Genomic DNA, 13,100 nt, shown 5'->3' on the forward strand with positions numbered 1-13,100 from the left:
ATTTCAATGCAGGGGGATGAGCATGATGCAAGACAGTTCAGAAAATAATATCACTGTTAGGAAAAGAAAAAATCAAAATATATAAAAAATGGGGGGACATTGAAATCCTGTTTTAATGTGGTACTAAATATCCACACAGGTATTACTAAAAAGCATGTACTGTAATCTTTTTTTGAATTCTCTACACGGCATTTGTAATCGGGTATCCTTGTTTAAAGGTATTACGTTACGTTGTTAATTTATTTCCACACAGGTTTCTCTCTGAACCCGTGCCTTTCTATTGGGACATTCGCTGTTATAACCCACACTTTATATGCGCAATACTTAGACACTGAAGAGCATATTTTCAGTAATCGCGGTACAGGTTCCAGTTTCTTGCAGCCTGCGGTTCATGACTTGTAGACAGTGCAAACCGTTATGCATATTCAAATCTGATAAGAGATGAGTCGTCAGCAAATGAAAGTGTATGTTAATACTTCCATAACATATTTGAATAAGCCTGACTACTTACAATTGTGTGGAGGAACTGTGTTAAATGGACACGGTAGCGCAAAGCGGAGTATGACGATGTTAACGGTATAAAACCAGCAAGACAATGGAGCAGATATAACCGCCTCCTCACGTGTAGCTTTATACCATTCAAATGGGTTTAATCTGACACATTTTCTTTTAGGAGCTTATGCGTGCATTTTGCTGTTTCTTGTTAGTTCAGTAACATCGGTCTGTTTAAAAAAAAAAAAAAAAAGTAAAAAACGTGCACACATATCATGGCGGTAAAGGCGTTTTCAATTTGTCCCCAGAATGGAACGGGGAAGAAATCCATATAATTATTTTAAATTGTATCTCAATTGAACGAGGTGGGCGGGACGTCAACAGATTAATTAACTATTGGGGGGTCTGACTTCCATCTTTCAACGGTGCGCGTTGTAGAATTCCTAATCAACCCAAGTCCATTCGCCCATTGCTGATCAGTTTAACACAATGCTTTTCAGTGCTCAGTTAGAATTGACAGTGCAAAAGCAGCCGGCAGCCCCGTGTGTGTGAAATCAAGTTTTCCGACACTAAGCAGCATTTACATCGTTTTATTAAAGATCAAATATCAATCCCTGTTGTTCGAAACTGCTGTTTTGACAATAAATAACAATAACTTACTTTTGTTCGTTAGAGGCTCAAACAATATGTCCTCCATCCATAAGATAAAATATTTTACAACAATAGTCTGTTTTACATCATCTCCGGCAATCATGCGAATTAAGACAAACACGGGGAAGGGTTTCTGAAGTCAGAAAAGAGCACGGGATGAACAAAAACCAAGTGTCACGTGTTGAAGCAACAAGACATAATGGCGATCATGATGAAAGATAGTCCGAATGACAAGATTCAGTCGAGATGAGTCGCTGGCTCTCCGCCAATTTCAGGAAGGCTGGTTTATATATCCTTCAGACGAGTTGGTTTTTTCCTGTATCTTGGAGTCCAATGGAATTAAACCAAGTTCTAGACAGACAACGGCATCCCAACAATGCAGGACCATGTCTCAAGTTTCCAGGACAATGTTCAATGTTGTGGTAGCTTTCAAGTCACATCTTCTTTGTTTTCAAATGAAAAATAAAAACGTTTTTTTGATGTTGTGATGAGCTAAGACTGGTCTGTTCTCATGCGGGGCAGTGGGAACATGCTGGGTCCGGAACCTGTTGCTCCTCGCTCGGTCTCACGTCTCCACGGGGCTCGGTACCATGCTGTTCGGAGTGTCTGGTAACTGGGAGGACAAAGAAGTGATATCACTGCCAGAAGAATTACCCAAGGAACCGGATTCAGAAAAAGACACCTGTGATCAAAGACACACATTGAATTAAAATGAGGACTAGTCTGAGCACTAGCCATGCTCAACCATTTTATAACTCCCATATATATATATATATATATATATATATATATATATATATATATATATATATATATATATATATATATATATATATATTAGCTCAAAGAGCCAGCTGTATATAGTATATAGTTGTACTCGCATAATCATAGAGTACAAACGAATATGAATGACCAGGTTAATGACTTTGTGCTAAGAATACAAAATCCTTTAATATGTTCGCGAAAAACGTATTAATGAATGTAAATACTAAACTTATTGACCCTAATAGCGTTACTTCATGCGCTAGAGCCACACACCTTGTAATAAATGGATACGCAGGCAGACTGATTACCATATGTTTAACACTGTCAAAATACATGCCACTGTACAACTGACTACTCTACGGTTACTTCACCTTTGCGCCTTTTTTCTTCTGTAATCACTTATTGAGGAAACACATTGACCCGTATGAAATATTATCACCTGGAAAGCGTTCAGGGCTTTCATTCTGCAACTCATTACGTTAGAGAAGCTATATCTGTGCAAGAGTTGCCAAAGCGGAAAAAAACACACATTTCAGATAATATAAAGGACACGTATATTCACGGAGCATTTATCCCAGTGCATTCGCTCCATTTAGTTGGCAAACAAAAAACAAACTGGTAATGTTACAGAATTACCCGAATACCGAATAGGTTATATTTTTAACATGATGTTATTATTTAGGAAACGTCTCCATTCCGTTTATTATTATTATTATTATTATTATTATTATTATTATTATTATTATTATTATTATTATTATTATTATTATTATGTTAATGAGATGCATTTAACCTGTAGGGGCTTTGTCCACGTAAACGGTACGAAATACACACTTCTCTTACACAGCTCACAGCTTATCTGTGCAAGTAGATAAGATGTGTGTTACTCATACTGATTGCAAAGCATTGATAAACGCAAAGCACACTGTACAAAATATTATTATTTGTTTATTTAGCAGACGCCTTTATCCAAGGCGACTTACAGAGACTAGGGTGTGTGAACTATGCATCAGCTGCAGAGTCACTTACAACTACGTCTCACCCTGAAAGACGGAGCACAAGGAGGTTAAGTGACTTGCTCAGGGTCACATAATGAGTCAGTGGCTGAGGTGGGATTTGAACCAGGGACCTTCTAGTTACAAGCCCTTTTCTTTAACCACTGGTCCACACAGCCTCCTATAACTCCTTGATAACTGGTCAGTTATGCTTGCTCTGCTGCCATGGCCCGTTTCAGAGGAGCTGATTTCCTAAGAAGCTGATTGAGGGAATCTCTCTGTACACAGCGTCGGTGCAACACTTTATTAAGGTATCCCTCATGTGTATATAACGTTTCGGGTTTATATTTATAACTTAAAAAAAAAAAAAAAAGTTTTACCCATTATAACAATATAACAAAATTGGTTCCGTAGAAAGTCCAAGGACTACACTGGAATCCATCTATAATGAGTGGTTGCAAATGTGGAACAAGTGGATGTCAAAAACGAATGGGCTCGGCTCGCTCTCTGTTTTACTTACCAGCTGTTGAAAGGCAGGTTGGTCCAGGTCGCTCTGCAAGGCAAATTCACTCAGGGCTTTCCATGGTGGCTGGTAGGTCTGGACCTCCACCGTGTTCCCTTGAACAGCATTGTCATGTCGGATTGGACTGCCAGCTACCAGCGGAGTCCCTGTTAGTCCCTGCAGGCTCTAAGGGAAGAACACCAACAGAAAAAAAATCATAACACAATTAAACACCTCCACTATAAACACACCAATTAGAGTCTGAATTACACATAGGCCTAGGTATCCCTGCCTACCCTTCACTGTTCATTAAAACATTCAAAGAAGGTGTTAGAGACAAGGGGAATTAGAACGCTTTCAAATGTAACTTTAAGCCTACTTGCTATGGTCTATCTGTTGAGATATAACACACACTGTAGGCCTTACATGTTTACAGTGCAGGTGCAGCCACATGCCGTTTGTTTTGTGGTACCTGTGTGTGCACTGACTTTTGGACTGCAAAGTTACCATTATGCACTGAGCTTCATTCTAATATCACACTGCTGATACCATTTTCATTATCTGCAAATGAAGATACTGTAGGCCTACATTCAGCATGAAGGATTTGAACATCATCCAGCGAGATATGGGGGGGGGGGGGGGGGGCAGTTAGGCCTACTTGACACATAATTTTCCTTTTTAAAACTCTTAAATAAAAAGGCAACACAAATAAAAAGAATCCGGGGCCCAGCATGAAGTCTTTGTGGTGGTTTCACCTTTCGCCATTTGCTTTTTTTTTATGCGTCATTGACCTTTAAGTAAACTTTAATAAAACCTTTTTAACAATCCCTGTATAAAGTCGTTAAGTTTCACAAACTTTAAGCTATAACCTTTGGAGCTGTTTTTTAACCAGCAGGTCATTTCTTCTTTCCAGATGGACAGGGAAAATTTAAATGTAGTACTGTACTATAGGCATACTATTTATTTTCCTGAAATTGCGCAGCACAGTTACTGAGTGATAATAGCTTCAGGCTCTTTTCAGTCAGAACTGGGAACTTCTGTAGGAAACTATTATTATTATTATTATTATTATTATTATTATTATTATTATTATTATTATTATAGTCCTATCCTTTAAATAAAAGGTAAATGACTTGTGGCAAACGAATGTATATGCATAAATTACAGAGTTTCCCAACTAAGCTTAAACTGCATATGGTATTTGATGTAACGCCCTTGCTGGATGGGAGAATGCATAACGTTCATCCCCCCAAGCCTCCTCTAAGCCCCCAGCACCACCTACCCTACCCTACCCTACCCTACCCCACCACCCCATGTAGGCTACATGCACACCTCAAGTATAATGTTTAACTTTCACAATGCTTACAGTTTTGTCGTTTTGCTGTTGCTGCTGGAGTTGCTTCATGAAGATGGATCTCTTCTTGTCTTTGCAGCGTTTGTTCTGAAACCAGACTCTGATGACCCTTGGGCTCAGGCCAGTCATTTCAACTAGCTGTTCCTTCATCAGGGCGTCGGGCCTGGGGTTGGCATTGTAGCAGGTTCTCAAGGTGTGAAGCTGCTTCTCGTTGAGAACAGTCCGCACACGAGTGGTTTTCTCTGTCTGTTTATGGACGTGAGATCTGAGTGAGGGCTGTCGGGCTGACACAGGGTCTGCTAAAGAGAATTCTTCACTTAGCACCATTGCAAAACAACTCTCATCCATTTGACTTGTCCATTGACATTTCTATAGCCTAATATATAAGAAACCTGGCATATAGGCTACATTTCAACAAGTATCTTCAGCACACCTCTACAAACAATGCATTAAATCCAGAAAATTGGATCCTACACTCCATTGAAAAATGTAAACCTTTTTTTATGAGAGTAAAATGTGTGGTTGGGGTTTGTGTGTGTGTGTGTGTGTGTGTGTGGTTGGGGTTTGGGGGGGAGTGTGTGTGTGTGTGTGTGTGTGTGTGTGTGTGTGGTAGGAGGAGTGTGTGTGTGTGTGGTTGGGGTTTGGGGTGTGTGTGTATGTGTGTGTGTGTGTGTGTGTGTGTTTGGGATATGGGTGTGTGTGTGTGTGTGTGGTAGGAGGAGTGCGCGTGTGTGTGTGTGGGGGGGGTTTGGGGGGAGTGTGTGTGTGTGTGTGTGTGTGTGTGTGTGGTTGGGGTTTGGGGGGGAGTGTGTGTGTGTGTGTGTGTGTGTGTGTGTGTGGTTGGGGTTTGGGGGGGAGTGTGTGTGTGTGTGTGTGTGTGTGTGTGTGTGGTTGGGGTTTGGGGGGGAGTGTGTGTGTGCGTGTGTGTGTGTGTGTGTGTGCGTGCGTGTGTGTGTGTGTGTGTGTGTGTGTGTGTGTGTGTGTGTGTGTGTGTGTGTGTGTGTGCGTGTGTGTGTGTGTGTGTGTGTGCGTGCGTGTGTGTGTGTGTGTGGTAGCAGGGTGGTAGTTGGTAGGCCTGGCCTATGCTATTGTTTTGTCTGGCTGGTGACACAGACCCTGCATATCCACTTTCTATATAAACTGTTAATGAATGGTATGCATTACGAAACATTTGGAGCCAATGTTTTTTTTTTTTTCAAGAAAAATCCTAAGTGGAAGACATCGACTGGCTTATAGAGTCTAAAGTGGTCTCTATTTGTATGAATCCGTTTCTTCTATATATTGTAGTTGAACTCACCTACTGTTTAATAGTAGCCTATGGCCCCAATATTAAAACAGTATTTCCAATATTCATCAAATGCACATCATAAAAATGCATCCAAAATATCTGCACAACACATAATAACAATGGGATATTATATGTTATTTATAGAATTATAATTCCCATTCCCTGAATTCCATAACAAAAATAACAACAGCGAATATAAAGAGTTAATACTTTGTTATAAGGAAGGATGCAAATTTAAGCAATCTTCTGCTAACAAAGAATGCGGTGGGCAGGTTAATAATCCAATCAAAGCAGGCACATAATACATTTTACACAGAATTGTTTTGATCTGCACAAAAATACAGAAAAAAGCACTGTAACCTTTTTGTCTGTAAAATAATATAAAAAAATATTGCAAGTTCGCAAATGTAAATACAATAACCAGTAAAAAAATAAATAATAATAATAATAATAATAATAATAATAATAATAATAATAATAATAATAATAATAATAAAATATCTCTTTAAAGAACAACTCTCTCCATTGTGTAAACAAGAATGCCCGGAGTTTCTTTTCTTGTGCAACATATATTTAAATAGAGCCATTTATGACGTCAAGCCAAAAGCATTCATTTACATACTGGAAAACTCAGATCACTGTGCATGCCCGCAGGCGTGTGTATAACCTACACGACTAAACGACAAACTGTACCCGGCAACACTCGACCAGAACCTTTTTTTGTTTTGTTTCTGTCAACAACATCGTTTTAGGAAATCGAACTGTTGTTAAAAAATAGCGATTATAAACTGTGATTGTAAGAGATTACAACAACAGACAGAAGTATAGCAGACCATACAAGGATTAGGATAACTGTGATTTTATAATAGAAATGGGGGAGACGGGGAGCACATGTACATTTGTGGTTATTTTATAATTGAGATATATATGCGACAACACTAAAGCCCATCAATCAACTGAAATAATTGTTATCGTAACCGGTGTCGGCTGTTCTTGTCCAAGATCTCGCATGCAAAACAAACCGGATTTGTAAGGGTTACCAAATTAGGTGTCCAAATTAAGACAGAGTGTGCGATTAAGGACACCGGTGGTTGTTAAAAACACACGATTTGTGTTAAATGCAATGCAATCAGAGATTTAACAAATACATGTGTTTTCCTTAATCGAATAAACAAATTATTTACTACATGTAACTGTAGGTCCCTATAGCCGATATGCCTGCATTTAAACGAGGCGCGCTGAAAGTACTGTTACTGTACTTACTAAATTGCATTATTAAAATAAATAGCACCCGTACACGTCTATAATTGGGAGGGTTTTACACGAATGATGCATTATTTATTGCATGCAAAAATAAAACAATGAATTATTGACACCAACTTTTTAAAGACATACATCCTCCACGATTTTTTAACATTCGATATCCCAGAAGTTTTACAACAATTGTAAAATAGTACAATTTAAATTTAAATAAAGAAGGGGGAACTTGGAATACTTGCGCAGGAGTATTTTAAGATAAACTTCTGTTCTGTACACACAATTATTTTCTTAGCCTATCGCAGAGAAAGTTATAAATAACATAACTGCTGTCATCAAAATGGTCAGTTAGCACATAAGATTGCTTTATGTTTTTAAACAGCGGATGCTTATGCAAATGGATTATCTAATAGTGATAATTCTAAATTATTTTTCCTATTCCAATATACTGGCGTTAAAAACACGTCCGAGTACCAGTTGAGGCCTTGAAGATTATTAGCAGCTAATTTTAAAATAAATAAATAAAATCAACAAGAGGCTACATGTCTTGCTGCTTCAACTGTATTATTGCTTTCCTAAACTATATATAATATTGTAAAAATGTGTAAGTGCGTTAAAAGTATAGTAATATTATTGATGACTGTATATGCATTGTCTATGTAACATATCTACAGCGCAGCTTTTTTGTTTGTGTGTTTGTATTTTATTTTAGCGTGTGCGGATTGAGGTTCATTATTTATGCATTTTGCAGAACATGTATAAATCTACATCCACGTATTTTCTTACATTTATCCCATTAAAGCGGGCTGTAACATTGTCCTTACATTTTCAGAGACAGTGTAGTAAAGGTTTACCTGCCATATGTAGAGATCTGTTGGAGTGAATGTGTCCCGGGCTGAGGGGGCTTCCTGCAGAGCTTCTGTCCCCGAGCAGGCAGTGATCAGCCCGGCATAGAAGTTCCTCTTCCCGCAGGGAGAACTCGTCCCCGGGCAGGAGCTGCCTGCTGCAAACCGAACACCTGAAGCATTCGATGTGATACACGTTGTCTCGAGCTCTCATCACCAGATCGCTGCTGCTGAAGCCAGCGTTGCATTTTGCGCATTTTATACCGAACAACCTGAAAATCAAAATAATATATATATATATGGTTAATTGCAAAAATTTAAGACACTATTGCAATATTTTAAAAAAGCCGACAAAAAAATCAACAATAACAATAACTGTGTATACCCACGTGTAGTCTAGTTTATTATACATATCGAAGTGTTTTTTTTTTCAACGAAGGGTGAATGTATGGAATAACAATTTTCCTTAATATTGTAGCCATCACCATTATTTGCCCTATACAAATACATCCGGAAAGTCCCCCTTTATAAAGATGATTAAGGATGATTAAAGATTTTGACGCATATGATAGTGTTCTTTTTTTCCAGACACATAATTATATATATATATATATATATATATATATATATATATATATATATATATATATATATATATATATATATATATATATATAATTATTATTTAACACATTAAGTGTGAAATGCGAAATATATGTATATTGTATGTTCCTGACATTTATAGTGAAAAAAAAAATCTTGTGTAAAAACTACTGCAGTGATCTAAACATGTTTTGTTTATTTTTATGCTTTACAAATATGCAATCCATATACTGAATGACAACATATTTATTGATAATGTGTAGAAGCAGCGTATTATGTTTTAACCTGCACATTTATTTTACGCAGTTTTGACAACTAAGTGTGTTTTTGATATGTTTAATTTAACATTCTATAAAAAAAAAATAATCTAATGCATTTTAGAATAATTATATATGCGGTTTCTCCTAACATCACATTTTAAACACAGATACGTATTTTTCTTTGCTCATTTGAGATATATATATATATATATATATATATATATATATATATATATAGAGAGAGAGAGAGAGAGAGAGAGAGAGAGAGAGAGAAAGAGAGAGAGAGAGAGAGAGAGAGAGAGAGAGCAATGTGGCTAGATCTTAAACTATGCTTTAAAGTATTTTCTTTTTCAGACAATAACACGATTTACAAACATAAATGATAACATTTTTCTCCATAAAAACGTGGGACGCTGATACACGCGGGTCCTACTTACTTCATTCCTGCTTGCTTCATCAGGAGTGGGGCTGATCCACTCTAATTGCCATGACCATTCTCACATGCTGGTGTTTGCTGTTCAAATTCTCACCTGACATAATCTCTTTTGCAGTATGTTTTGCCGTCCCTGACGAAGCAAGTGCACGTCTCGTCCAGGTACTGACTGCACTCCGCGCACTTCAAGCAAGCAGCATGCCACTCCAAGTCCGGGGAGACCCTCAAGATGTACTGGTCATGGATCTGACTTCCACAGCCCACACACATGGCAATTCCAGACTTCTCTAACAAGAGCAGGTGAAACGTCACTATATTTTGAAAGCATTTTTTATCTGCCCGCTTCCTCTTTGCATACTGTAATCGCGCGTACCCGAAGGTCAAAAGAGTGATAAAACTGATCATTTTGTATATATAGTCAGTTTTTTTTGTTCTGCGCATTTATACGTATGTGTTATTTATATGAAACATTATTGCTGACATACAAAATCATGTAAAACGGTGTGCGCAATATTCCAACTTCACAATGCTATGAATCCAACCTCTCCACTCTATAGCACACAGTATCGGCACATCTCTATTTATTTGTGAAGGCATCTACAACGTTGTCATTGAGAAAATATATTCTTGTAATACATTTATATGTGGAAATGTTTTTACATTGCAGTTTGGCAAATAAAAAAGTAGGCTGGTGTACACCCTCCTCTTCAGAATATAAATGATGCTTAAATAAAATAGATTAAACACTGTTCGTTTGTAATAAATATGAAATGCTAACTACCACAGCGCCTGTTACGTGGATTTGGGTACATGAACACACAACGCTTTGTATTGTAGCAGGTAGTAGTTTACCAGAATTAATGTTCTAAAGCGTGCAAATAAAATAATAACACACACTGCAAATAGATCATCATTTTGACAAATAAAAAGTGTACTTACTTTTGGAATGATCCCCCATATCACCCAAGAAAGAAGAGTTGAAAATGATATCCACCATACAGGACGGGTGAAGCAGTGTGTAATGTGTAAAAAAACAAGTAGAAAGCTGGCTGCCCAGTCCCTTGCTAACTGAGGACTTCTATCCCAAGACTGGAGTGAGAGGGAGTCTGCAAGGTCCCACACGCAGCGTGACGTCACACGCAAGCTGGGACCCGGGCACGTCACCAGGGAGCAAAAAGAAGAGCTGCGAAGTTATTGTTGAAGGGAGGACAATGGATCAAATACACTCAGTTCAACAAATCCTACTTTTCAAAAGAGCAGCCATCCTATAGGAATATATAATACATATAGGAAGAAGAAACGTATTACAACTAGATTGGACTATACTTGGGGCCTGCTGTTTAAAAACGAATGCATTATAATTTGGTTATATATATATATATATATATATATATATATATATATATATATATATATATATATATACACACATTTAAACTGAATTGATAAAAATATACATCACAATATTGTTATATGATTAGTAGCCTAACTTATTTCATTAAAAAAATGACAATATCCAAAACGTGTAATTTACTGCCGAACAAAGAGGTATTTTATTATTTTATTCCAGTCGATGAAGACATATATGGCGCTGTGTCAACTTGTGTCGCCTTGAGTAAAGGCGTCTGCCAAATAAATACATAATTTAAATATGATCAAACGTGAATTAAACAGACAATGACTGGCCTACAATAATTGATGATATTTTCAACAATGCTGACAATAATGGAAAATCGAAATCGTGATTTTTTATTTTTTTGAATATGATAAAATACAGACAGAAAAACACCAAACATGTGGTGCGTCAAAAATCAAACTCAGAATCAAGTTCTGTTTTTCTCAGTATTAGGAAAATGAAATTAATATACAGGTCCGATCCAATGATGCTAATATGACAATATAAAGAGTTTTCCTTACATTTTTATTTTAAAATTATATATATATATATATATATATATATATATATATATATATATATATATATATATATATATATATATATATACACACACATATAGATATAGATATAGATATAGATATAGGCGATATATTTTAGAACCTTTATTTTATTTATTTATTTAGTTTATTCAGGTATTTAGTTTTAAACCAAATCTGTAAGTATACAATCCGTTTTAAACTAATTCGAATTCAAATATATATATATATATATATGAAAAAAGTGAAAATAGGTTGCAAAAATCGATTTCCCAATTGTCTAGTAATTATCGGGATAATATTGAAGTTAATATAAGCACCTTGCTGACCTCTATTCGATTTGCATGCTACAAGTCCCTGTAAAAGCTGGTGCAGTGACTTTAAACGAGTAGACTACAGTATATATGTTGAAGGAACAGTTTATGCATTGATGACTAATTCATTATTTACAGTAATGTATCTGGATTCAGCTGGAATAAATAGATACTTTCACAACTTGAGTGGGAGACACTTTTGTAAACGTCTTGTTTGAAACGTTGGTGATGTTTTGTTGAATTCGTTTACACGCTCTTATGAATCAATGATTGAAACTACCAACACAAATTAGTGTGGTTTTGTTTATAATTATTGTGCAGAATCTGGAGTTCTACTCGAAAAGAGTGACCTCTACTGGATAAATTCACAATTGCAAAATTGTATTATTCATCTCCAGTAGCCGACAACATCACCTGTTTTAGAAATACACGTATGTATCTCTGAATGATGTAATCCGATTGAGGATTTTTTTTAAATTCTAATATGCAGCCAATGTTACATGTTAGCAAGAAGTGGGGTTTTCTATGCCGTGCCACTGAAATCGACATATTCATGTGATCTGATATGATTATTTTGCGTCCTGTGCGATAGGTTTATTTGCTATAAGTGATTTATGTTTTACACACAACTCTGAACAACATACCTGTAAGATGGTATGGCTATAGAGCTACCGAGGTCTACAAAAGTAGAATAACGCTGGGATACAATGTAGCCGCTGCGCTGCTTTGTGAAATAAACAAAACCGAAACACTGTAACATTGTATCAAAGTCATGACTATAAGGTTTAGTAACACAGATAATACATTGTATACACCCGGTACATTTTATACTGGAAATATTACTTTGCATCAAAAGGAAAAAATGGACATCATGTTAAAATCTTCATCCAGGCCTGACTGGTATTTTACATGAAACACAGGTAATATAGATCTACGTGATAGTAATTTAACCTACGTTTATAAATAAACCGGGTATATTAAGTGACAAATACGAACGTAGCTGTATTTATACATGTTTCAGAAGAAAAAAAAAAAAAAACTTAAAACCTTCGATTATCAAAAAGTTTGTAAATTATATTAAGATGAAGTAGTTACAGTTTCTACCAACAAATTCTAGAATCGAATTATCTTGTATGACAAAGACAGACAGACCGCATACAGGTGGTGGCAAGTACACATTTTGATATTTGGCCAAGATCAGTTAGATATTTGTAAGTTAACTGAAACAAAAAATAAAAGAAAACAACAACAACAACAATAATAATAATAATAATAATAATAATAATAATTACAGTGAAGCGAACTATATCAATCTTATAAAAAATAATGTCAATTCTTGCTTCAAAAATATATTGATAGGATACCAGTGTTCAATTCCATTAAAAAAAATGTGTACATTTCCCTGG

At 36.3% G+C, this 13,100-nt stretch overlaps 1 protein-coding gene across 3 annotated transcripts; it reads right to left on the reverse strand.

Annotated features, from left to right (window-relative positions):
- Window positions 1-767: 767 nt before the first annotated feature.
- On the reverse strand, window positions 768-10,618 carry LOC117428400 (insulin gene enhancer protein ISL-3-like). Of its 3 annotated transcripts, none has more exons than XM_058995291.1 (6): window positions 10,385-10,618; window positions 9,543-9,732; window positions 8,159-8,421; window positions 4,772-5,058; window positions 3,424-3,591; window positions 768-1,756 (listed from the first exon to the last, which is right to left on the reverse strand). In XM_058995291.1, exons 1-6 carry the CDS (start codon window positions 10,440-10,442, stop codon window positions 1,709-1,711), a joined length of 1,014 nt encoding a protein of 337 aa, XP_058851274.1. In that variant the 5' UTR covers window positions 10,443-10,618; the 3' UTR covers window positions 768-1,708. The 3 variants fall into 3 exon arrangements, with proteins under 3 accessions (XP_058851274.1, XP_058851272.1, XP_058851273.1); XM_058995289.1 differs by having other exon boundaries at window positions 772-1,825; window positions 10,385-10,608; XM_058995290.1 differs by having other exon boundaries at window positions 772-1,825; window positions 4,772-5,055; window positions 10,385-10,606.
- Between the last annotated feature and the right edge of the window lie 2,482 nt (window positions 10,619-13,100).

The sequence above is a fragment of the Acipenser ruthenus genome, chromosome 21 (assembly GCF_902713425.1).
Source record: "Acipenser ruthenus chromosome 21, fAciRut3.2 maternal haplotype, whole genome shotgun sequence".
Taxonomy (NCBI): domain Eukaryota; kingdom Metazoa; phylum Chordata; class Actinopteri; order Acipenseriformes; family Acipenseridae; genus Acipenser; species Acipenser ruthenus.